The sequence below is a fragment of the Schistocerca cancellata genome, chromosome 5 (genome assembly GCF_023864275.1).
Source record: "Schistocerca cancellata isolate TAMUIC-IGC-003103 chromosome 5, iqSchCanc2.1, whole genome shotgun sequence".
NCBI classification, from domain to species: domain Eukaryota; kingdom Metazoa; phylum Arthropoda; class Insecta; order Orthoptera; family Acrididae; genus Schistocerca; species Schistocerca cancellata.
The window spans coordinates 575,729,173-575,755,627 of NC_064630.1; the positions used below are offsets into that span (position 1 = coordinate 575,729,173).

The following is a 26,455-nucleotide window of genomic DNA, read 5'->3' on the forward strand; positions in this document are numbered from 1 at the left end:
CAGACATGTGAGCAACTTTCTATCTATCACCGTAAACATACCCCGAGTTATTGCTGCTCATGTGAAGTTTTACCACTGCCAAAAACAGCCAAAACACTCATACAGGGAATGGGCAGCAGAACCACGTGGATTTAGCCATAGTTGCAATTTTGTGACAAATATTCATAAGGAATTCTGTGCAGATCAACTGGTCTGTGATGCAATCATATGTTTTGCTCTTGATAGACAAGCTCAAGAGCGAGCTCTACTGTATGAAAATAGTACGCTTGGACATAGCTCACCGATTTGAAGTTTCACACGCTGCAGGCAGGCAGTCAGTCAGTCAGTCAGTCAGTCAGTCAGTCGCCTGTATCAGTTTCTCTCAATACTCCCACCCTACAGTTCGCAGGGGAACATAGACACTATTGCAGCAGTCCAGCAGACTCTCAGCATTGTTAGGTAACCACAACAACAACAGTCTGGGTCGCAACAACAACAGCCTTATGCTCCACTGCCTTCATACCCATACTGCTTCGTTCAATATGAACAGACTGTGTGTCCTAAATACAGGCAACGTGTAATAGTTGCCACAAAAAAAGACATATTGCTTCTGTATATAACTCCTTTCTAAACCTGAGTGGGAATGAAACGAACATGGATGTGGAAAGTGTTTCAGCAGTGACGGTGTTCAAAGCAAGTTATACAATGACGTGTGTGTGTGTGTGTGTGTGTGTGTGTGTGTGTGGGGGGGGGGGGGGGGGGGGGGGGGGGGGGGGGGGGGGGGGGGGGGGGGGAAGTGCAACAAACCACAGAGAATTTAGGTGGACACAGGTGCAGCAGTAATGTTGGTGAATTCTCAGACTTATATGGATTTGGGTCTCCCCCTCTGAATCCAGTGTCACGTAGGCTGGTGAGTTGTAACTAACAACCAAGTCTCGTTTTTGGACAGTTTTCTGCAGTTTTAGTCATTTGGGCACCCATCCTTGCTAATAAGACGCTGTCTTTGAAATTCAGTTATTTTTATGTCAACTGTGAAATAAAAATTTTCAGGACGAGGTAGTGGTGGGCGAGGACAAAACTGATTGCTGGCACTCTCATTAGCTCATAATTTAAAGCAAAAATCACATTAAATGATCAAACCTGGGGTTCCTTCGACGATGTGCCCAGGGCTGATGCTAACTTAACATGACCCCTGTCCTTGGGTTCCTGTGGGTGTACCATAATTGTTCTGGTACTGAGAAGATGCACCTGTTCCAGCATATGCTGCTGACGCCAAAGCTGAAGTACCATATGGTGCAGGTTGATATGCTGGTTGAGCAGGAAACGCAGCTGCAGCAGCTGTCTGTTGTGCCACAACTCCTGGATATGGTGCAGGCTGGTAAGCAGCTGCAGCCACAGCGGCTGCTGATGCTTGCTGGTGTAAAAGAGGCATATCACAAAATTACATTGTAATAAAACAATAAGCAGTTCCTTCAACATATATATGATAATCATACTTAAAAATTCTGATCAATAAATTAGAATATGTTAAAGGTAAACACTCAGCTATAGCAGATTGGTGCATGGAGCACAGAAACACACAATAAAAAACAGCATTCACACTAGCTTACGAGCATTACATTCTTTTCAAGCATGCAGAACCTGCATAGACACCCAAGCCCACACTTTCAAGGCTACGGAAGTGTGCGTTTGCATGTCTGTGTGGTTGCATGTGTGACTGTGTGTATCACTGCTTGAAAAAGTTCTAGTGCTCAAAAGCTAGTGTGAACACCGTTTTTCTGTTACACATTCTGTGCTACACACACTGATCTACTATAGGTGAGTTATTGCCTTCAGCTTATTTTATGTATTGCTCCATTCAGGTATTTCCAATATCATTATCAATAAACTAGTTCCACGGCACATGAAGTATGAGATTAAAGGAAACGTATCCTCCACAAATAACATTTGGGCACGAGATTAACACGTATTTGGGCATGAGAAATTGTTATAATATTCATGCTATAGGGAATTATAAAAATGTGTATTTAATTACCATATTTTACAATTTCATCAAATCACTTTAGTGGAGATGACTGCAAAAATCATGAAAAAAATTTTGAAAATATTTGCTTATTTGGAAGTTCTTATAATTGGGATAATTATCTCATATTTTTACTTTGAAATTCTAACAACAAACGATATAAAGAACATACAATCCAAAACACTGTAATGCACAACACCAACTTTTAAGGTTTCCAGTGGAGGAACAACTTGCTTGTTCAATTTTGCCTGTGAACCTTGGATCATAGCTTTAGAACCCAGTTTTTCTCTCCCTCTGTTTCTTTCTTTCTTTCGTGCGCGCACGCTGCACACGCCATTTTGAGGTGAGAGTAGTGCTTTAAAGAAGGCAATTCTGCTTGATGAACAAGTTTTGTGGTGTTTAGAGGAATCTGAGTGAAGTCTGAGTTACTGTGTCATTCTTTATGCAAGGTGAATATACTGAAGCTTGCTTAAAGTGTCAAGGCCAGGTCAAGTATTTAAAATGTATAAGAAATCTCATCTTACCAATATAAAGAGGCAAAAGGTGTTGAGGTTAGGGTTGGGCCTGCAGATGCAAACATCAGCTTGTCTCTAAGTGCATCTGAAGTAAAACTTGAGATAGTTGTCGTGCCAGGAGGAGCGAATCACGACATAATGCAGGTTTCAGAATTGTCAATCTGGAATTCGTAGCAGAAGCACTTAGGAAAGCCTGCAAGTGCTCTGTTTGTGGAGCAAATTTGAATATGGTGGATGATGGAAAGAGAGAAGGTTTGGTTCGTACACTACACATTTTATGTCAAACCAATGATGGTGACACACCATTCGAGACACCAAAGGGCAATAACAGAATGTATGAAGCCAATATGAGATTTGCTTATGGACCAAGATGTGTAGGACTTGAAAGAGAGAATAGAAACCTCTTATGTGACATGATTAAGATGCCTGGTTCTCCGTTAAAATTTCCTGCAATGAACACTATTCTCCTCAATGCAGTTGCAAATTTAAGTTAAAATGGATCTGAGAACTATGGAACATAACATTGGAGGTCATTAGTCCCCTAGAACTTAGAACTACTTAAACCTAACTAACCTAAGGATATCACACACATCCATACCTGAGGCAGGATTCGAACCTGCGACCGTAGCAGTCGTGCGGTTCCGGACTGATCGCCCACAACTGCTTGGCCACCATGGCCGGCGCAAATTTAAATGAAGAGAACATGAAAATGACAGTTCATATGGCTAATCAAGAAAATTCTGATGCACAAATAAGTATCTGTTTCCTGTGACAGTTACTTGACGAAGAGGGGACATAAAGCAATGCGTGGAGTTTCAAAAGTCATTAGTGCTGACCAGGAAAATTATTACACTTGCTGGTAATGCCCAAATATTGTTCAGCATGTTCATTACACAAGAAATTTAACAATGCAGCAAGTAACAGAATTGCAAAAAGCTTGCAAAGCTGTTTGTAGCAGGAATTATTTAGGCTCCAGTGGTGAGACGAAGCCGCAGGCATGAAACTCATTTTACATAGGTCTCTGCAAAAAGTTTGGAGCGTAATACATAAAATATTTAGGAGATTGAGTCTCTAGTGCTTGCAAGACTGTAGCTGAAAGTAGACCTTATGGAAAAGACTACAGTACCAAAAAACTGGAACGCTTAGGCCATATTCAGAAGAGGATGGAGGGGCGATTCAGAAGACTTGTTGCACACAATAAAGGTAAACTGCAGGAGGATAGAAACCCGCTGGGAGAAAGGCTAACAAAGAAGGGAATCAACAGCGAGTATATTGCAATGAGGTGACAAAATCCATGGGATACTACCAATATGCACGTATACAAATTATGCTTGTATTACACACACAAATTATAAAAGGACAGTACTTTGACAGATCTGTCATTTGTACTCAATGACTCTTGCAAAAAGGCTTCCGATGGGATTATGCCCACACGATGGGAATTAACAGACTGTGAATGCGGAATGGTAGTTGGAGCTAGACACAAGGGATATTCCATTTTGAAAATCATTAGAGAATTCAATATTCCGCAATCCACAATCTCAAGCATGTGCTGAGAATATCACATTTCAGGCATTCTCTCTCACCACGCACAATGCAGTGGTAGACAGCCTTCACTTAACAAGCAAGAGCAGCAGCATTTGCATAGAGTTGTAAGTTCCAACATAAAGGCAACAATGTTTGAAAAAACTGCAGAAATCACTGTGGGATATACAACAAACGTATTTGTTAGGACAGTGCAATGAAACTTGGTGTTAATGGGCTATGGCAGCAGACAACCTATGGGAGTGGCTTTGCTAACATCATGACATCCCCAGCAGTGCCTTGCCTGGGCTCATGACCATATCAGTTGGTCCCCCAACAACTGGAAAACAGTGGCCTGGTCAGATGAGTCCTAATTTCAGTTGGTAAGAGCTGATGGTAGGGTTCAAGTGTGGCACAGACTCAAGTTGTCATCAAGACACCACGCATCTGGAGGCAGCTTGCTGGCTCCATAAAGGTGTGGGCTTTGTTTACTTGGAATGGATTACGTCCTCTGGCCCAGATTTCCCAGTTAAAAACACACTTTCTCCTGGGTGAAAACAAACTTTCCCTGTTAACTGACAGTATATTTTCTCTCGGAAATGTATAGCTTATCAGTCCTTTGAATGTTTTATACACGGGCGTAGAATTTCCCGGCGGTTTAGAAAACTAAACACAGGGGGGAAAAAAACATGTTTTGAGAAGATCTTTGATGTGCAGCAACATATACCCTGCATATTTTCGTATTGCTAAAGTGTAAATTCAAATTTCACCAAACAGCGCATGTTACTTTCCAAAGCATTGAAATTGAGATTGTGATGCGCTTTTGTAAGCTAGTTATAGCTCACGTCATGTGATTTCGCCAGTCGTTGACAGCGGGTATTCAGAGCTTAGGACCCTTGGTGTAGTCAGCCAATGGCAACATTACTGTTAAGTAGCGCGAACACACGAACAGAAAAAGTTAATGGTTTAAATTAATATACATAGTATGCTACACGAAAAGCAAAGCTTTCACATATAATGTTGGTCTAGAAGATTAATACGCTGCAAGAGAAGCTAAGCTTTCACATATGTTTTCTTTTATGCGCGTATTACAATTTATGAGGTATCACACAAATGTGTAGGTAAAATTTTTAATAACAATATATAAGTCTGATCTTCTGGGTTCAAAATTCATCTAAATGGCTCGTCACCGAAGAGTTGATTTTTAAATGAGAGTCAAATGCTCTGTGATTTAATAAATTCATCATACATTCTCGCACATAGTTTAACTTGCGTAAAGGGAAATTTACTTTGATGGTAATGCTTTTCAAACCATCATTCGGAATATTTTCCCGTGACCTGTTAGAAATAGGTTCGTTTCTGCAGTTGCCAGAGAGCACCAGATGACAGGTGTCACCACGCTTGCGCAGCTACAATGTCGTAGGGAGACCGTGTGTCCACACGTGTAAAACATTAAAGGATCATACAATATGTCATTAAAGAAACAAGGCATCAGAGGATACTCCAAGAGCATCGGAATTTTTTTACCCATACTAAAATGTGCACTTTTAAAGTGCACGTTCGTATGTCCAGATTCCGAATGAAGTAAGCCACAACCTGATATTAAGCTTTTCAATGTGGTTTTTGCTATGTAAATTTTCATGGAGTACCAGTACTGTGTTATCTCATTTTTGGTTCTTAATTATGGCATAATGCCATACGTGCTAGAAGTTGAAAACATGCACTTGAAATGCAGCAAACAATGTGTGGAATTAAACACTTCGTTTAGAATATATTGTCTGCCTCAGTGGAAAAGATTAATAAAAGAAAATTTCTTTAGCAAACCGACAAAAATAACTTAATTGTTCTGCAAGGCAATTAATGCTCGACTCGCAATGGTGGAAATAAAATAAAATCTGCAACTAACAACACATTTTAGCCTTCCATAATTATGTGAATGTATTTTAATTGACTTGATAGTTTTTGATAGTTCCCAGCCACAGAAATCTGTTTTATATTCATTTGATGTGAGAGCAGTAAACGAAGAGGAAACAGCAAAGTCACTAAATGTAAACACGGGTCATTTCCCCACTATAACTCAGACTGCTCTGCACATCAGCCCCAATTCCAAGATATTTCAGAACCGCGGCAATACCCCGCTACTCCCTAGAGCGTTTCAGATAGGACGTCTAAAATTTTTAAAAAGATCAGATTTTCAAAAACATGTTCATTTGGTAGCACACATCTTTCTGAAGAATCTGATGCATAAAACATTTGTGTTCGAGGAAATGCAAGACATATTAATTGGTTGTAAGTGTGTCGAAGTGCAGTGCCACACCTGTTCACACAGCATTCTCCTATTGCATGTCACTGTATTTCGTTCTGTGGAATTGAAATGTGTATATTTTGTAATGGATGCCATCAAACCATATTCCGGACAGTGGAAATTAAAATGTCCTGTGGCAGCTCTCCTGCTTACAGTCGGCTGGTTTGACATCCTGCCGACTCTTCAGAAAATTTGCATTCTTTATTTTGTATCAGTTAACAACTTGCTGCTTTGTGCGACATAAAATTAAATATAGGATACATAAACCCAGTAACACATTTCTTCAATCCTTAGCTCCAGAATTTTTTTGTCTCTAATCTTGCTACAGCTTTACATGGTGAGCTTTCCTTTCTGCGAAAAAAAATCTATTACCTCATCAAAGTTTGTCAAACGTTTTGCTACATGAAAAATCGAAATGTCATTGTCTAATACTGAAAAATCTGTTAATACAAATAGGAGCCAAGACTGGTGTGATTTCCCAATCTGATTACGTCTATTTTGTCACTGTCTGCTAGATAAATAAAATAGGCCTTTCCAATACTGCAACAGTAGTAACACACACCAAATAAGATAGACTGTTTTGGTACAAACAGTCTTTTTTGTAACGTCAGACTATAATTCACAAAGCACCAATATCAAATGCCTATTGGGCCTACTACAAGCAAAAAGCTTTACGTTAGGAAATAGTTTCACACTTCATTCATATGCTCCAGTTTCTCAATCATGAGGTCGAAAAGTAGTACGAAATTTTTATACAAACTTGGAATCATCGTATTGTTCCATAATTTGTGTGATGTTCCAGTTTCTTCTCCTTCCTCGTTCTAACAAACAGTCTTGTTATCACTAATTCTGTAACTATTCCTGCCAATGTCAAAGCTTATTCGCAGGTTAATTTCACTAACTCTGCCAGAATCACCAGTTTACTTATCCCGCAATTATTCTCTGGTTAGGCATTGTTACATGTTCATACAATACATTTTCCGCGCTTCTTCCAGAATAGAACTTAAAGCAGCTGCTAGCTGGGGACTGCACAACTGGCCCTTACTAGTATAGCAATCTGGCCAAATATTTTCTATCAAAATTTCATTTTCTTCAATATACCGGGAAGTTAATACATAATCTTTCTTACCCGTTATTCATTTAATTCCACTCCTGTAGTCTGAATCTGTGGATTTCACTAGTAATTATAATAACACTCATCATTCACAAACCCAATCAATCACACAATCAGATAGCGGTTGGCATTCATCCGTTCGACCTCCCTCCGCTCACGTCGTATAGCCCCTTTTGTCTGCAGGAAAGTTTGTTTCTACATGCGACGAGGATTCCCCTGACAGACACATCATGTACACTATGCACACATTCACAAATCAACTTACGATTAATTCAGAAATCAACTTAGAATGTGTTCAAAAATGTTCAAAAACTGACAAGGGATGTATTTCAAAGTCATATGAATAATCAATAGACCAATGTGCGCTGGATGCTAGGCGCTTTGTGAAAGGAGGTTTTGTCCCTCAAGAATATGAATTTACCGCCACCACCACCACCACCACCACCACAAAGATATAGCACAAGAAAGAAAATAATAAAAGTCTGTCGTTGCAAACATGTTTTACTGTCAACTGCAACAGTACATTACAAACTACGTGCATTCCATGGTATCAGGAATCTCCCCAAAAATTCTCAGTAACATTACGTGACACAAGGGATATAATGGTTCGGTCATGGTGAGGCCACGAGTACTCAGTGTCTTCCACAGCATTGGCAGCGTGTGATGGATTCATTGGGAGACTGTTTTGATGGACTCTTGGGTGTCACAGGTCCGTGTTCCTGCCCTGTATTATTGTGTGCTGTTGTAACTGGCAGTAAAACATGTTTAAAACAACAAAATTTGCTATGTCTATTTTCTCATGCCATATCTTTATGGCGGTGTATGTGTGTTCGTTGTCATGACTTTTGCAATAACACTCATTTTTACACTGACCTTTGTTACTTTATGAACATTATATTCCTCCAAATAGCAACTATAGACACCATCATATTCTGAGAGTGGAGAATCATGAATAAACAAAAAAAGTGAGATGACACACAGTTGTTCAAATTTAAAACAGTACCAAGTGACAGTAATTTTATGTGCATATCCAACACTTGCACACTATTTTTACAGCAACAATATAACAATCACTCTGTACCTGTGAGTATGAGCTGGCAGCAGCCGGGTACGGGTTTGCAGCTGCAGCAGCCGCTGCGGCTGCTGCTGCTGCAGCGGCTGCAGCAGACTGACTGCTGTAACTGGTGCTGCTGCCTGCACTATTACTGCTGGAGGTGTAGCTCAGCTGGGGTGGTTGCTGATGCTGAGATGAATATGTAGTCGTCGATGATGTAACCTTAAACACAAACAAACTCTGCATGAAAACTCGTCCCACTGATTAATAAAAACACTTAACAGAATTAGGCAGTGCAACAGTAAGAATTATTGTCAGCATCTTGTATGAACAATGTATACGTATGAATGAAGATTGATGACAGGCAAAATATTCTTATTTACAAAAATCTGACTGCAGCTCAGATACAAAGGGTTTGAAAGTCACTGGAAACTCTGCACCAATACAACATTGTTTATAGCCTTATAAGCAATTAATAATCAAGGGGCCACTGCCCATCTTTGGCCCAGCTAAATAAATGAAGTATTAACCTATTGCTCAATTGTTTTGAATGCGCATTCGCCTACCCAGAGAAGAGTATCTTAGGGTGCACTGCACGTAACATCTGTTTCTCGACTTTCATCCACGATATACCACAATTTCACCAAATCTGTACACTGCTGAATACAGAGTATGTAGCAAGAGTAATAATTAAGCAGAGCTAAATGAGAGTGGATGATGATGATGACGACGAACCTGGCATGGTCTTCAGTCCGAAGACTGGTTTGATGCAATTTTCCATAATACTACACACTTTGCAAACTTCTTCACCTCTCTAGAAATACTGTAATCTACATACAATTAACTGTGCAACTTAAAACCGCTACACATCCTTCCATTACTAAATTTATTATTCACTGGTGCTGTACAATGTGTCCTACCTACAGACCACTTTCTTTCAAAGAGGATGTGCTCTTCTCTCTACAGTTCAACTATGTAGCCTGCCATAAGCTGTCTCATCAAATAACCATTTTTTCAACATAGTATTCATTCCATTCAGTCGATCATCTAGATTTTTTGGCACCTCTGGGAGGGGGGTGGGGGGGGGGGGTGAGAAGGAGAAAGAAGTGACACTGCTGATGGTAACAGGGTGGAACCTGCAAGCAAAACCTTAAAATGGTTGAATAAGTTGATAGTATGCAAAGTGAAGGAGAGGTATGATGCTGACTGGAAGGATGCTGAAGTATCTACTTACCAGAAGAACAAGCAAAGTGTGCACAATTAATATTCCATTGACAGTATTTTTAATATCTATATAACTAGGCAGCAAATTCTGTAATATCACAACATCACAAGGAATTTTAATAGGTCACTAGGCCAATAACTTAGACGGAAAACATAAATGAGAACATAAGTGGTTAAAAAAGGGCAGTCCATCAGAAAATAGTGAATTGTCAGAGGTTGAGGGCAATCGCATAGTAGTTGGGGGAGCACCACTTAACAAATGGTGATGGCTAAAAGACAGTGCCCAATACACAACCTACCTAAAATGATCACCTCGCGGCGAGAGGGCTGAGAGGTAGTCATCCAAGCCGCTGGGAAAGGCTTAATTCCCCAGAGCTTGTTTTGTGGTAAGATTCTATGGGACCGAACTGCTGAGGTCATTGGCCCCTAGGATTACAAACTAATTAATCTAACTTACGCTAAGGACAACACACTCCATGCCTGGGGGAAGACTCAAACCTTCTTCAACAATGGGGGGAGGGGGGGGGGGGGGGTGTAGCCGCGCAAACCGTGACATGAACACTGACACCACCTGCTGACAGATGGCAACACCACATAACCATCATCGAACTCCATCAAAAATGGGCAAGTGAAAGCTTCCCTGGACTCTTTGCGCACTAAGGGATGGATGGTATACAGCACACAGAGGCTCTGAAGTGCACTGAGAGAAAGTCGGAGCACATGACACAATTGAAAAGCTGGTGTCTCCGGATGTGCTCCGTGGCCTGATACAGTACAAGAGGTCAGCTGTAAATATTGAGCCGTTTTCCAGAAGTCAATACCAAAAATTGTCAGTGTCAATAACGAAGGCACACCTGACACTACGGTCAGTCGAAGAACCATCAGTGTATACAAATATACTATTGTGAAGACTATTGTGAAGTCCCTTGCGAGGGTCGTGAATCTTACGGTGATAGAGTGAGGCTGGAGTAGGGTCCTTAGGAAACGAATGAAGGCCCAGGTGAAAACGGGCCGCCGCACAAAGCTAAGGTGGTGAAGGGTTCACACCCATTGGCAGAGTTGCAGGTAGTGCTAAGTTAAGCTGCCAGAGCAAGAACAGAAAGTGAACTCCAGGAGGTAACATAGAAGAGGGATGTGCCCCATACTGGCGTTCGAAGGAGTAGGAGGGGGAGGAGGATATTGGCATTTAACGACCCGTCCACAACGAGGTCATTAGAGACGGAGCGCAAGCTCGGGTGAGGGAAGGATGGGGAAGGAAATCGGCCGTGCCCTTTCAAAGGAACCATCCCGGCATTTGCCTGAAGCGATTTAGGGAAATCACGGAAAACCTAAATCAGGATGGCCGGAGACGGGATTGAACCGTCGTCCTCCCGAATGCGAGTCCAGCATGCTAACCACTGCGCCACCTCGCTCGGAATTTTCGAAGGAGTAATCAAAGAAGGAGGTATAGGATGGATAGCCAAACATGGCAGACAAACAGAATGCATATCTGCTGAGGAGAAAGTCATGGCAGTGCAACAGCAGCATTTCAGCAGCTTCTGCATACAGATTCACTACTGGGTTAGGGTAAAAGGCACCAGTGGCCGAACGTATGCCCCGATGGTTGATAGTATTGAGGCAGGGTACGAGGGATGGATGTGCAGATGCATAAACAAACACCCATAGCCTAGTTTCGAATTGACAAGGGACGGGTACAAACAGAGAAGGGTGATCTGATTTGCTCCCCATGAAGTACTGCTGAGGACACGTATGACATTGAGGGACTACATACACTGGGCACGCAGGTAATGCACATGGGAGGACCACAGAAGTTTCCTATCAAGCTTGAGGCACAGGAATTTCGTAGTGAACTGGGCTGGAAGAGCAACAGGCCCAAGATGTAAAGATGATGGAAGAAACCAACTGCACTGCCAGAAATTCGTACAAACTGTTTTGTCAGTGGAAAAGCAAAAACCATTGTCGACGCTCCACAAGTAAAAGACAATTGAGACATCACTGAAGATGCCACCCAAGGAGATGAGTCTGCGGAGAACTGCAACAGATCACAAAATCGTCAACAAAAAAGGAGCTAGAAATGCACAGTGGGAGACAAGCCGTAACTGGGTTAATGGCAATAGCAAAGAGGACCACGCTCAGCACGAAACCCTGAGGCACACCATTTTCCTGGATAAAAGTGTCCAACAAGGCAGAACCCAAACGTACATTGAAAACTCTGTCTTTTACAAATCCTTGAAGGAAATGGGGCATGCAGCCATGGAAGCCAACCATGTCGAGAGCACGGGGGTTACCAGTCCTCCAGCACGTGTCATAGGCTTTCTCCAAATTGAAAAACACGGCCAGTCTAGTATTTCCACAGAAAAATGGTCAACTGCAGAACGGTGCACCCTAAATCCACTCTGTGCAGTGGTTAGTGAATTGTGATACTCTAGCAACCATCCCAGCCGGACATGAATCATATGTTTCATCACATTGCAAACATAGCTCATAAGACAAATGGAGCGATAACTAGAAGGAATTTGTTTGTCCTTACTGGGCTTAGGTATGGGTCTGCCAATGGCTTCACGCCAGCATCTGGGAAACCTGCCCTCTGCACAGATGCAATTGTACGTATAAAGGAGAAAGTGCTTGCCAGCAAGAGAAAGGTTCTGCAGCATCTGAATGAACATCTTCCGGCCCTCGGGTGGAAGATCAGAACAAAGTGAGAGCATGATCTAGTAAAGGTGACACTGTAGCACTCCCGATTAAAGGCACACTATAGCAATCCCAATTCTGAGAAGAGAAGGGTATCATCTGCGCCTCTTCCACTTGTTTCCTATGGAGGAAGGCAGGGTGATAATGGCTGGAGCTCGAAATCTTTGCAAAAAAGAGACCCAAGGTGTTGGAGATAGCAATAGGGTCCACTATGACATCATCTGCTACGGTCAGGCTAGAAACTGAGGTATGGACCTTGGTCCCAGAGAGCTGTAGGAGGTTGGCCCACATGATGGAAAAGGGAGGGGGAACTGTTAAAAGAACTAGTAAAGGAAATCCAGCTGGCCTTTCTTCTATCCCGAAGAAAGTGACAACACTGTGCATGCAATTGTTTATAATGAATACCGTTTGCCATCGTAGGATGAATGTTAAAAATATAGAGCACATATCCACATGTGAATTGCGCGATGGCACACCTCAGTCCCCCAAGGGACCACGACATGGCACAGTAAAGAGGAAATGCAAAGAATTGAACGTTCTACAGCGGCAAGGATAAACGTTTGTAAGATATTCTACCTGGTCATCACAACTGGGGAAAAGTTCGTCACAGGTCACCAGGGAGGAGCAAAGCCCCCAGCCAGCCTTAGAAAGCTGCTATTTGGATGTGTGTGTAGATTGGGTAGGAGTCAGCAAACGGATAGCACACGGGAAATGGTTGCTCAAGTACACATCAGAGATAACGGACCACCTGAGACGATGGTCAAGCTGGGTAGTGCAGAAGGAGAGGTCTAAACCTGAATATGTGCCCATAGAGTGAAAGGAACATGGGTGCTCCTGTGTTAAGGCAGATGAGATTAAACTGAATGAGGTCAGCCAAGAGGGTACCTCTGTGACAGATGCTGGGAGAGACCCAAAGGGGATGATTTGCATTAAAGTCACTGAGCAGCAGAAAGGGGTGAGGGAGTTGCCCAATAATCTGGATACAGTCTGCCCTGGTGACACCGAATGATGGAGGATGTAAACGATACAAAGCAGAAAGGTCAAGTGAGGAAGGAAACTGTGGACTGCAACAGCTGAAGCCAGGTAGTCAGGGAGAAAGGATTGACTATGAATGTCATCCCAGATGAGGAGCATAAAACCTCCATGAGATGGAAAGCTGGCCTTGGCGGGTAGGTCAAAGTGGACCGGGAAGAAATGTGAGAGCTCAAAGCACTCATGATGATGCAATTTTGTTTCCTGGAGCAGAGAACAAGAGGATGCAATTCCAAGAGCATCCATAAGTCCTCTTTGTTGGATCAAAGGCCATGAACATCCCATTGGAGTAGAGTCATGACAAGGAAAAGGAAGGATAGAAAAAATGAAGCTGTTTCACCTCGGTGAATGCCGAATGTCAGCCTTCGAAGAGTCACTGCTGTAGGGTGCAGAGGCTGGAGGATCCTGCTCCATGAGATCTATAGAGGCACTGGCATTCACCTTCTGTCGGTCTGTGGAATCCAGGGCAGAAGAATGGGTGGCAGTGCGCACTGGTGAACGGAAGTTGGCCGGGTGAGAGTATCACATGGTGACACCGTCAAAGAGAATCTCTGAGTCAGTGAACGAGAAGACCTTTTGCCTGTGTTTGATTTCTTGGAGCCTTTCTGGCTAGCAGAGGAAGACTCACATGTTTGTTGGCTGGAAGGACGTAATAAATCTTCATGGAAGTATTCTTCTCTCCTTTCTGGCCTGCTTATTGTGTAGAAGGTGACTGGCCCGTGGGGCAGAAGTCTGGTGACTTGTTGCACAGATGGAGTGGGAGATAGGAATGCTACCATGACACTGGCGATTTTACAACCACAGTGCTGAATTTGAGGTCGCATGTCTGCATGGCCATGTCCTTCATGAGCAAGATGTAGCAGGAACAGTACTGTAAGTGCCGGATGGTAGAATGCAGTTTCCTACTAGCCAACAACTAGATACAGTGGGGAGAAGGGGGCAGACAATTGCCCTTGTGAGCATCCCTACCACAAGTTACACATTTGGCCAGCTGTCGACAGCATTTGAGTTTGGTTGTAATGATGTCACTGCTAGGAGTGCATCAGATTCGCAATGTACGGTGGGACTATGATAACTTCATAGCCTGCTTTGATCTCTGATAGAAGCACCACAACCAAAAGAAAGAAAAACAGGGCTTCTAGGCACTAACAATGCATCAACCTTTTTCATCACCCGATGGACTGCAAAAAATGTGTGTGAAATCTTATGGGACTTAACTGCTAAGGTCATCAGTCCCTAAGCTTACACACTACTTAACCTAAATTATCCTAAGGACAAACACACACACCCATGCCCGAGGGAGGACTCAAACCTCCACCGGGACCAGCCGCACAGTCCATGACTGCAGCGCCTTAGACCGCTCAGCTAATCCCACGTGGCGATGGACTGCAACAACATACTGATCAGAGATGTATGTTTGGTTTCTGCAGCAGTCAGACCTTTGAGCAGTGTAGTGTAAATAACACCAGGGGAAGAATTCAGCATTCGACGGACCTCAACACCAACATGATAGCCATGGAGGAGAGAAATTGCAAGCAACTACTCAGGCAATCACCCCTCCCTGGACCTGGCTTGTACCAGGGGCTACGTGCAAAACCTCCCTTTGCCCCGAGGCTTGGAATTACGTGTTATTCAGTCACCTCTTACACATCAGATGCATGGGTTGGCTTTTAGGAGTGCACAGGGAGGAAGAAGAAAAGTAGGAACCTCAAACGCTGAAGTGGAGGAAGGATAGAAGAAAGGGAATGAACAAAGGAAGAAGGAACGAAAAACAATGGAGAGACTGTTCTCATATTGGCTACTGAAAATGAAGAACACATTTCCAAAAACATCCCAGACACGTTCCTCAAGGAAAGGGAAAAAGAACAGCTAGAGGACAGACAAGCAACAAATAAGGGAAAAGACGCTGCAAAGGTGGGGACTCATGGTAGCCAATCACAAACCCGCCATTAGGTCTCCAGTCACCCACCATCTCTGAATGTCTCACCACCCAGCCACAGAGGAGCATTCCCCCTCTTAACTCAGTATCATCCACGACTGTAGCAACCAAATCACATTCTTTGTCAAGGATTTGACTACCTTTCCTTGTGCCCTGAAACGAGAAAGGTCCTGCCCCCTATCCTTCCCACCTCTCCTACAGGATATTCTGCCGTCCACCGAACCTACACAATATCCCATCGCTCATAGCCCTGTAACAGACATAGATGCAAGACCTGTCCCATATACCCTTCCATCATCACCTACTCCAGTCCATTCACAAGATTCACCTATCCCATCGAAGACAAGGCTACCTGTGAAACCAGTCATGTGATCTAAAACCTAAGTTGCAACTACTGTGCTGCAGCCAACATGGGCATGACAACTAAAAAGCTCACTGTCCGCATGAATGGACACTGAAACTGTGGCCACGAAACAGCTGAATCACCCCGTTGCACAGCACACCACCTGACATGGCGTTCTTCACTTCAAGGACTGCTTTACATCCTGTGCCATCGGGATCCCCCCCACCAACATCAGTTTTTCTTAACTGCGCAGGTGAGAACTCCCCTGCAATATTATATCATATGTTCCCGTATCCCTCCTGGCCTCAACCTTCGTCGGTCACTGTCCTTACCCATCTAGCCCCCTACCCATTACCATCCCAACAATACACTGCCTTCTATTCCACCAACGCACCCACAGTCTTTTTACTTCTCTTGTTTTCCATCTCCCCACCCCCTTCCCACCCTTCATCTAACCTCCCAACTGCACCTAGTTGCCCTACCATCTCTCCACTTCATCCCTGTACACTCCCACAAGCAGCACTTTACCATTCCCCATCCCTAACTTGCTATCACTCCCCCACCCCCACCAGCCTCCTCCTCACCCCCATCACCCAGTTGCCCCTCCCATTATGTGCTATGTGCTGCTTCTCCCAGTCTGGCCTCAGCAGCTAGACAATGTGGACAAGTGTATGTGAGTTGCGTATGTGTGTGTGTGTGTGTGTGTGTGTGTGTGTGTGTGTGTGTGTGTGTGCGCGCGATGCTACGATGAGAAGAACCTAGGTGTTCAATTGGGCCAAGAAGTTCTGAAATAGTCATGATAAGGTTGAAAATCAACCCACAATCATCATCTGGCAACCACAGTAAATAAAGTCAATATGTGGAAGACCACTGCTATATCACTGTTGATGCGATTGCACATCATAGGTGGTGGGAGTTTACTGTAGGAAGTGTCCATACCATTTTATCACACACACTTTCGTATGGAAAAATACCGACAAGATGGGTTAAATAACTTATCACCGACCCACAAAAGAGTGAGCAGAAAGGTATCTGTCAATGAGGTCTGAATTGTTTTGAAAAACAAGAAGCTTTTCTGGACCATATTGTTCTCTGTGATTAAATGTGGGTCCATCATTGTAACCCGTAGAACAAGAGGATGAGCATAGCATGTAGGAAAGTTAGAGAAGAGGCACCGATTAAGGCCAAGAATTAACTGTCAGCCAGGAAAGATTCGACAACTGTTTTGGGTATTGGTGCTCGGCTACATGCATGAAAGGAAGACAGTAAATACAGCCTACTACTACAAGCTTCTGTATGATGACAAGACCACTTATCGCAACAAATGACACAAGCAACTAATTCATATTGTCCTCCCTGTGCAAGGATATGCAAGGTAACATGAAGCAGCTCTAACTCATGAAAAGCTCACTAAATTGCACTTGCAGTTTCTTGGACAACTACCTAACTAACAAGATTAGTCTCCACGTGACAATGGCCCTAGGAATGAAAGTTCTGAAGACTACATCACAATCAAACAGTACATGTGCATTTGGCTACTGGGCAGCCAATTTGTTTCTTCCATGAAAGGATCTGACAGAATCCTGTTTAATGATGAAAATTTATCTGTTGAGTAACTATTTAGAAAAATATAGCACAGCATTTTTATTGGTATGAATCAGCAATAAAGCTGGGTTACAATATTCTGGTTTATACATGAATGATCCTCATAATATGTTAAGCATCTTACTCTCCGATGTAGTGTTTTTGCTGTTGTACCATGAAAAGACTGGAAACGTTCTGTGTCGGTTGGATGTGATAGGGCATTCCAACCCTCCTCCAGTGTGTCTGACAACTGGTGAATGGTCGTTAGTGCATGTGGAACTACTGCAATGCGTCTCCAACTTATCCCACAAGTGCTTCATGAGGGGTTAAGATGGGTGAACAAGCAGGCCACTCCACTTGCCAAATTTCCTCTTGGTCCAAGAACTACTCCACCTGCACTGTTTGATGCAGTCACACACAGTCATCTGTAAAAATGAAGCCACGGCCTACAGCTCTCTTGAAAAGACATGCATAGGGGAGGAGTTTCACAACAACATTGATTTATGCCGCCTTTGAACACAGTACGCTCACCAGTCAATGTTATCATGACACTGTACTCTTTCCCCAAGGGTATCTTGTATCTTTTCAGGGCAGCATTTGGCTCCGACTTCATTTTTATGGATGGCAATCTGCAAATGCATCCAACAGTGCAAATGGAGCAGTTCTTTGAAGAAGAGGATATTCAGTGAATGATCTGCCTGCCCATTCCGCTGACTTAAATACCACTGAGTATGTGTGGGAAGCATTGGGGAGACGTATTTTAGAACATTCATGTCCAGGTGCACGAACGACAATCCAGCAGTTGTCAGTTGCACCAGTGGTGGAATGGAATGGCCTACCACAGGAACTCCTTACCAACCTTATGGTCAGTACTGTAGCATGTTGCAGACCACCCACTGCCCTCCATGGTGATCACACACCCTATTTAGAATCACATCCCATCATTTGTAATGTCAACGGGATGACAACGAAATGTGGTGACTCCTGTTCAATTATTGTCTTCGAATAGACTTGTCATTTCCGCTCAACTCATTGTGTATTTCTTTATCTCCTTGCACATTTCTTTTAGTTATCTTCTATACTATACCGTAGCAGTTTTATGCCTGGTCCAGGTTTCATCAAGTTATGTTACTTGTCAGCGACACATCAGGTGAAAATTACTTTCGTCCTTAAGTTTCCCACACCAGTATATAATGCACATCCTGTTCCTGCTCTTTCTACTCAAAAGCAATAAGTGACTCCTGTACCTCCATCAAGAGCTCAGTCAACATTATAATGGGAATTAATATATAGAAGCATAGCATTTGATATCATTCTACTTCTAGGAGTGTGCAGTATACTATAGTCTGTCTAAAATTACTTCAGGATTGACAGCGAGGACAGAAGTGGTAGTGTGGAAAGTCCACTTGGCAGGCTCAGGCCAGTTTCTGCTGATACCACATTACCTACAGCAGCAGCAAACCCTTTAAGCTGCCACATTTTCACCCTACGCAACAACACTTCCTGCTTCCAGTGAGCTTCAGTAGCAATCAGCTAGCTGTCCTATGCAATCAGTGCACCCGGTGACTTTCCGTGCATTTGTTTTCACAGTTGCAGGAGTTATTCTTTTATTTGTTGTTACTGTTATTTGTTGTGTGGTACTCAACAATGTTAGCACAAAGTTCCTTAAAAGTTGTAAGTGGAAAAACTTGACACCTTTCTTTTGGTCAGAAGACTGCTTTACAGTGCAGTCAAGAGAAACTGTTTGCATGTTATGTGCCTGTTTTGAGAACGAGGAACTTAATACTGGCCTGCTTCTCTCCATTAACAATAATCGTCAAAACTGCTGCAGCTTTGTTTACCAACAAAAACACTGTTGCAAAGATTGGGAAGGAAATGTCTGACAAAGAAATGTATGTTGAAGAACCATCAAAACTTAACCCTCCTGGAGGGGGGGGGGGAAAGTACAGATAAGAGGATTACCTATATTTATTCGCCTACAAAGGATGCGATTCATCACCATGTGTACGATTATCAACGCAGGAAGAAACATCGACACTAATGAAGTTACTGGCAACACGTAAGGAATCAAGACCTTTGCAGGGCAGTCGCACATCCTTGCCCACAGTTTTAAACAACCTAGGTTTGAACTATGGATATTTCTGAGGCCATAAGCTGTTGATGGAGAGAGGATATAGCTGCATGGTGATGCAGATTTTTAAGGGACATCCATAGCATAAACATAGATGAAGTGATGCGGCTTGATGAAATGTGGATCAATTCTGGTCATGTTGTCAAGCAGGGATGGACAGATGACAGAGCTGAAGGAACAATAGCAATAGCTTCTGGCGAGGGGGGGGGGGGGGGAGGCTACTCTGAAGGTTTCTCCCATTCTGTATCAATGGTCATATAATTCATGAAGTTCCAATATCAAATGCCAAGGCCTACTACAAGCAAAAAGCTTTATGCTAGGAAATAGCTTCACATTTCATTCATAGGCGGCTGTTTCTCCAGCATGAGATCGAAAATTAGTAGTACAAAGTTTTTATATGAATTTTTAATAGTCATATTCTCCCATAATTTGTGTGATGTACCCATTTCTTCAGCTTCCTTGTTCTAATAAACGATCTTGTCATCACTAATTTTGTAACTATTCATGGCAGTGTCAAAACTTATTCTCCGGTTAACCCTGTCATAATAGCCGGTTTATTTATCCCACGTTTACTCTCTGGTTAGGTGTTATTACGTGTTCGTACAACATGTTTTCTGTGCTACTCCCAGAATAGAACTTACGCGACTGTACAACTGGTCCTTACTGGTGTAGCAGTTTGGCCAAAAACTTTATCAAAATTTCATTTTCTTTCATACAAAGAGGATAACACAATCTTTCTTACCTGCTATTCGTGTTAGTCATTTATTTTCAATCTGGTAGCCTGAATCTACGGCTTTCACTAGTAATTATAACAACGCTGATCATTTGCAAACCCAGTCAACCACATAAACAAACAGCGATTAGCATTCATCTGTTCGACTTTATTCCACTCAACTCATACAGCCCCGTCACCTTTTTCCTGCAGGAAAGTTTATTTCTACATGCGATGGGGATTTCCCTGGCAGAGACATCATGTACACTACGCACACATTCAAACATCAACTTATGATTCATTTAGAAATCAACTTAGAATGTGTTCAAAAAGCAACAGGGATGCGTTTCAAAATCATATGAATAATCGGTAGACCAATGTGCAATGGATGCTAGGCGCTTTGTGAAAAAGGTTTTTTCTCAAGAATATGAATTCAACAACAGTGACACTGACAGTGACACAAAGGGCCCAGTACAGCGATGAGGGTGATGTCAGCGGAGTCTTTATATTATCCCTTTTGAAATGGAGAACAGGCGAACTCAGCTACATGTTTGGCATGTGCCATTTATATCTGTATGTAAAATGTAAACTTTCACAGCCAGAAATGTCACAATTAAATACCTACAATAACATTACATCATCGTAAGGTATGAAATTTTAGTAAGAAGGAATTAATAGCAACTAATTGCATAGGAAGTTCATCTCAGAAAGTCAGTTTGCATCACACAAGATAATTAATACTGTTTACAGTATAATAGAAATGCCCTGTTATTTGTACCACTTTTGTTCTTTCTCAACAATAGAGGTTAACCATTTAGGTATGTTTTCCCAACGTGAAAAAAATGATTAATTTTATTTTTTGTTGTGTCAAAATTAAGTAGGTGCATTAGAAAAATTAATAACAATGTCATTGGAAATCTACAGTGATCTGTTTGTTGTGTCAAAACCGTACACCCACCCAATTGGTAGTCAATGCGCAAGTGGACCATCGTGCGTCGTATGTATCTCAAATTACCTCACATTAGAGATCTCCAACGGAGTTCTGCTTTCAAACACATGCAAATTTGATATATTCTTAAGATTTCCTTCGCATAATGTGTTCAGTTAACTTCAATAATGTTGCCCACGTGTTAAAAATTACGTAAGGCTGTAAGAAAAAATGTTTCTGTTAACTGTCCATTTTGTCTTAACAATTTGTTGCCACAGATAAAACTAAAATCAAAAATATTGCAGATCTTCCAGAACACACGTATGCAATTTCCATATTTATAAAAGTGAAGAGTTTGCCTGTCTGAGCAAGTTGAACAAAATTTAAGATTACACGCATGTTTCATGTGAGATGCAGCAACCCTGTTCCACGCCTGCATGTCTTACAGCCAAAGTGTCAATCCTAAAGCAATTTTGGGCAGACTATACCTTCTTCCATGTTTCTTGTATATAGAGATGGCAGTGCTGCTACAGCGGTCAGTTTCTAGTTTGCTTTGCTGGATAATAAAAGTTATCAGTCTGTTAACATTGAGTGGCATTAAATAATGGGCAAAAGTACAGTAGAACCTCAGTAGAACTCACAGGACCGGGATCATGGTCAGATTGCAAAATAGGTTGGATTATCAGAGGAACACTTACTGACCCACATCATCATCACAATGAAGTACAGTGAAATGTTTATTTTCAACTGGAAATACTGTCCGAAATATTATTCCATGTTAAAACAGTAACAAAACAAAAGTAAAATGTTGACATACTAAAAAATCTTACATGAAAGTGTAATGCAGAGTAGTGCTTGTACTATAAAAAAATGTTTGTATCATACAGTAAGATAGTTACTGTGAGTGAAAGTTTAATATTTGTACATACCTTATTACAGTGTTACACTGAAACAACTGATTTGTACTTAACTGTTTAAAATGTGAGAAATACTGTAAAAATTTTTTCTGTTCTTCAGCAGGACGAATAATGTCTGTAATGTTCTTTTGCTTAGCAGATGACGACCTTGATTTTGCCATGATGTTCTGCCATTTCCTAGACCACAAAATGTTGTTGGGATAAATGTAGAGCTTTGTTCAATGTATTGAAGGGTTATATCAAATGAATTTTTAGCAACTGTATGTGATCCTCGAGCCATAGGTTCATTGCCTTCATTTTTTTTTTTTTAGGGCACAAAACTGCTATGGTCATTAGCACCCGGTCTGTGACTTAGGAAGCAGTAAAAAACCGAAAACGGAAACCAGCAGCAATGGGAACGAAAGTCATAAAATTGGAGAAACTAAAAGCAGAAGGAAGGCTTAAAAATCCACTACAGAAGGGGGTTGGTTGTCCCCAAAAAAAACTTCAAATGACTGACATCATTTCACTGGCACGAATGAACTCGTGAACGCGATCGGCCGAGCGCGTGTCATCTGCTAAAATTGACGATATATCAGGCTACAGCTGTAGACTGGCGCGTAACGGATTAAAATAGGGGCACTCAATTAAAAGGTGTCTTACCGTCCACAGCTGAGAGCAGTGGGGACAGAGTGGGGGAGGATAGCCGCTTAAAAGATGTCGATGGCTAAAAAGACAGTGCCCTATCCGGAGTCTAGTTAAAATTACCTCCTCCCGACGACGCGTTCGGGAGGAAGAGGTCCAAGCACAAGGAAGAGTTTTCACGTCCCGCAATTTATTTTGGGGAAGTGTCGACCAATGCACGTGCCATAAATGAACAACACGACTACATAAAACGCTCCGGAGATCGGCGACGGGAATCAATTGAATTGCTGGCCAAAGAACAGAGACTGCAGCCTTGGCTGCAATATCGGCCGTCTCATTCCCGCAGATGCCAACGTGTCCTGGGAGCCAGAGGAACGCCACCGAGACACCCCCCAGGTGGAGCAAGCGCAGACAGTCCTGAATCCGGTGGACCAGAGGGTGCACAGGGTAAAGAGCTTGGAGACTGAGGAGAGAGCTGAGAGAATCTGAGCAGATAACGTATTGTATCCGCCGATGGCGGCGGATGTAGTGGACAGCCTGGAGAACAGCATAAGGCTCCGCAGTATAAACCGAACACTAGTCGGGAAGCCGAAAGTGATTTGGGGTGTCGCCAACAATATAAGCACTCCCTACACCTAACGATGTTTTCGAGCCGTCGGTGTAAATAAATGTGGCGTCCGTCATTTGTGCACATAGAGCAGCAAATGCCCGACGATAAACAAGTGAAGGGGTACCATCCTTGGGAAATCGACACAGGTCTCGGAGCAGGCAGATCCGGGGACGGAGACAAGGCGGTGCCGTACCCCAAGTTGTCAAGAAGGTTTTAGGAAAGCGGAAGGAAAGTGAATGGAGCAGTTGACGAAAGCTGACTCCCGGTGGTAGTTGGGAGGAGGAGCGGCCTGCATACCCTACATCAAAGGAGGCGTCGAAAAAAATGTCATGGGCTGGATTAGCAGGCATGGAAGACAGATGGCTTGCATAACGACTCAGAAGGACTGCTCACCGATTGGACAGCGGAGGTTCAGCAGTCTCAGCATAAAGGCTTTCCACAGGGCTGGTGTAAAAAGCTCCAGACACTAAACGTAATCCACGGTGGTGGATAGAGTCGAGACGTCGAAGAATAGACGGCCGAGCAGAGGAGTAGACTATGCTTCCATAATCCAATTTCGAGCGCACTAAGGCGCGATAGAGGTGGAGAAGGACCACTCGGTCTGCTCCCCAGGAGGTACCATTCAGGACACGGAGGGTGTTGAGGGATCGCAGACAGCGAGCCGAAAGATAGGAAATGTGGGAGGACCAGCACAGTTTTCTGTCAAACATAAGACCCAAGAATTTAGCGACGCCTGAAAACGGAAGGTTGACAGGACCTAGATGTAAGGAGGGCGGAAGAAACTCCTTACGTCGCCAAAAATTAACACAAACGGTCTTACTGGGAGAAAAACGGAAGCCGGTGTCGATGCTCCAAGAGTGGAAGCGATCGAGACATCTTTGAAGACGTCGTTCAAAAAGGCTGGTCCGTTGAGAGCTGTAGTAGATCGCAAAATCATCCACAAAGAGGGAGCCCGAGACATCAGGAAGGAGACAATCCATAATTGGATTGATGGCAATGGCAAACAGTACAACACTCAGCACGGAGCCCTTGGGGTACCCCGTTTTCTTGGGAGAAAGTACGGGAGAGAGTAGTGTTCACCCGCACCCTAAATGTGCGCTCTGCCATAAATTCGAGAAGAAAAAGGGGCAGCCGACCTCGAAAGCCCCAAGAGAACAGTATGCGGAGGATACCTGTCCTCCAACAGATATCGTATGCTCTCTCCAGATCAAAAAATATTGCTACTGTTTGGTGTTTCCGGAGAAAATTATTCACGATATAAGTGGAGAGAGCAACAAGATGGTCAACTGCAGAACGATGCTTTCGGAATCCGCATTGGGCAGGTGTTAAAAGACTGCGGGATCCCAGCCACCAAGCTAAACGGTAATTCACCATACGCTCCAAAACCTTAAAGACACTACTCGTGAGAGAAATGGGGCGATAGCTAGAGGGGAGATGTTTGTCCTTTCCAGGTTTCGGAACAGGAACGACGATAGCTTCCCGCCATCGTCTGGGAAAAGTACTGTCGGTCCAAATTCGATTATAAAGGCGAAGGAGGTAACGCAGACTATGGGTTGATAATTGCAGCAACATTTGGACGTGGATACCATCCGGTCCTGGGGCGGAGGAGCAAGAAGAAGAGAGTGCATGTTGGAGTTCCCGCATGGAGAAAACAGTATTGTAGCTTTCACGATTTGGAGAGGAGAAAGCAAGAGGTCGCACTTCCGCTGCACGTTTCTTCGGGAGAAATGCTGGCGGGTAATTTGAAGAGCTCGAAATCTCAGCAAAGTGCTGACCCAATGAGTTAGAAATTGCGACGAGGTCCACTAATGTATCATGCGCGACAGTGAGCCCAGAGACCGGGGAGAAACTAGGCTCGCCTGAGAACCGTCGAAGCCGACTCCAAACTTCCGAGGAGGGAGTGAAGGTGTTAAATGAGCTAATAAAGAATTTCCAGCTTGCCTTCTTGCTATCGCGGATGACACGACGACATCGCGCTCGGAACTGCTTATAGCGGAAACAGTTGGCCAAAGTAGGATGGTGGCGGAAAATGCGGAGAGCACGTCGCCGCTCACGTATTGCGTCACGGCATGCCTCGTTCCACCAAGGAATTGGGGGGCACCGGGGCAATTCGGAGGTGCGTGGTATTGAACGTTCCGCAGCTGTAAGAATAACGTCGGTAATGTGTGTGACCTCATCGTCGACGCTGGGAAAGTGACGGTCATCGAATGTCGCTAGAGACGAAAAAAGTGTCCAGTCGGCCTGGGCAAACTTGCAGCGTCTCGGGCGCATATATGGCAGTTGAGGCTGCAGTCTAAGGACACATGGAAAGTTGTCACTCGAGTGTGTATCATCAAGGGCGAACCATTCGAAGCGCCGAGCTAGCGGAACAGTACCGACCGCAAGGTCCAAATGAGATAAATTTGTCGTGGAGGCAGACAAAAATGTAGGGACCCCAGTGTTGAGGCAAACCTAGATCCACTTGGTGGAAGACGTCTAGCAATAGTGAGCCACGTGGACAAGGATGTGGAGATCCCCAAAGTGGGTGGTGGGCATTGAAGTCCCCAACCAGCAAATAGGGGGGTGGAAGCTGTCCAAGAAGATGAAGGAGATCAGCTCGTGCCATTGCTGTGGACGATGGAATGTATACAGTACAAAGAGAGAACGTGTATCCAGAAAGGGAAAGACGGATGGCGACAGCTTGGAAGGAAGTGTTTAAGTGAATTGGGTGATAATGGAGAGTATCATGGAGAAGAATCATGAGTCCTCCATGGGCTGGAGTGCCTTCAACAGAGGGGAGATCATATCGGACAGACTGAAAATGAGGGAGAACAAAGCGGTCATGGGGACGCAGCTTTGTTTCCTGAAGACAGAAGATGACCGGCGAGTAGGATCGTAAGAGGATCAACAATTCGTCCCGATTGGCTCGAATGCCGCAGATATTCCAGGGGATAATGGACATAGGGTGAACAGAAAATGGAGGAATGTGACCAAGGTTGCTGTCAACTTAACGACTGCTCAGAGCTTGCGACCGACAGCATGGAATGGCATTCAGCTGAAGGCAGAAGATCCTGATCCATAGGTTGTTCAGGAGCAGCTCCTGCCACCAGCGATCGGCCGGTTGATCGGCCGCCAGCAGTGCGCCTTGGCGACACAGAAGACGGCCGAGGGAGATTTCCGCCAGGTGGTGCTGTAGATGGGACACGCCTTGGCGGAGAAGTAGATGA

At 43.6% G+C, this 26,455-nt stretch overlaps 1 protein-coding gene across 1 annotated transcript in view; it reads right to left on the reverse strand.

Moving 5' to 3' along the window:
• LOC126189023 (protein lingerer) overlaps positions 1 to 26,455 on the reverse strand; it is a 133,544-nt gene that overhangs the window by 69,671 nt on the left and 37,418 nt on the right. The window contains 3 exon segments of the mRNA XM_049930846.1: positions 1,120 to 1,170; positions 1,172 to 1,393; positions 8,542 to 8,736. Of these exon segments, the coding sequence (XP_049786803.1) occupies positions 1,120 to 1,170; positions 1,172 to 1,393; positions 8,542 to 8,736 (468 nt within the window).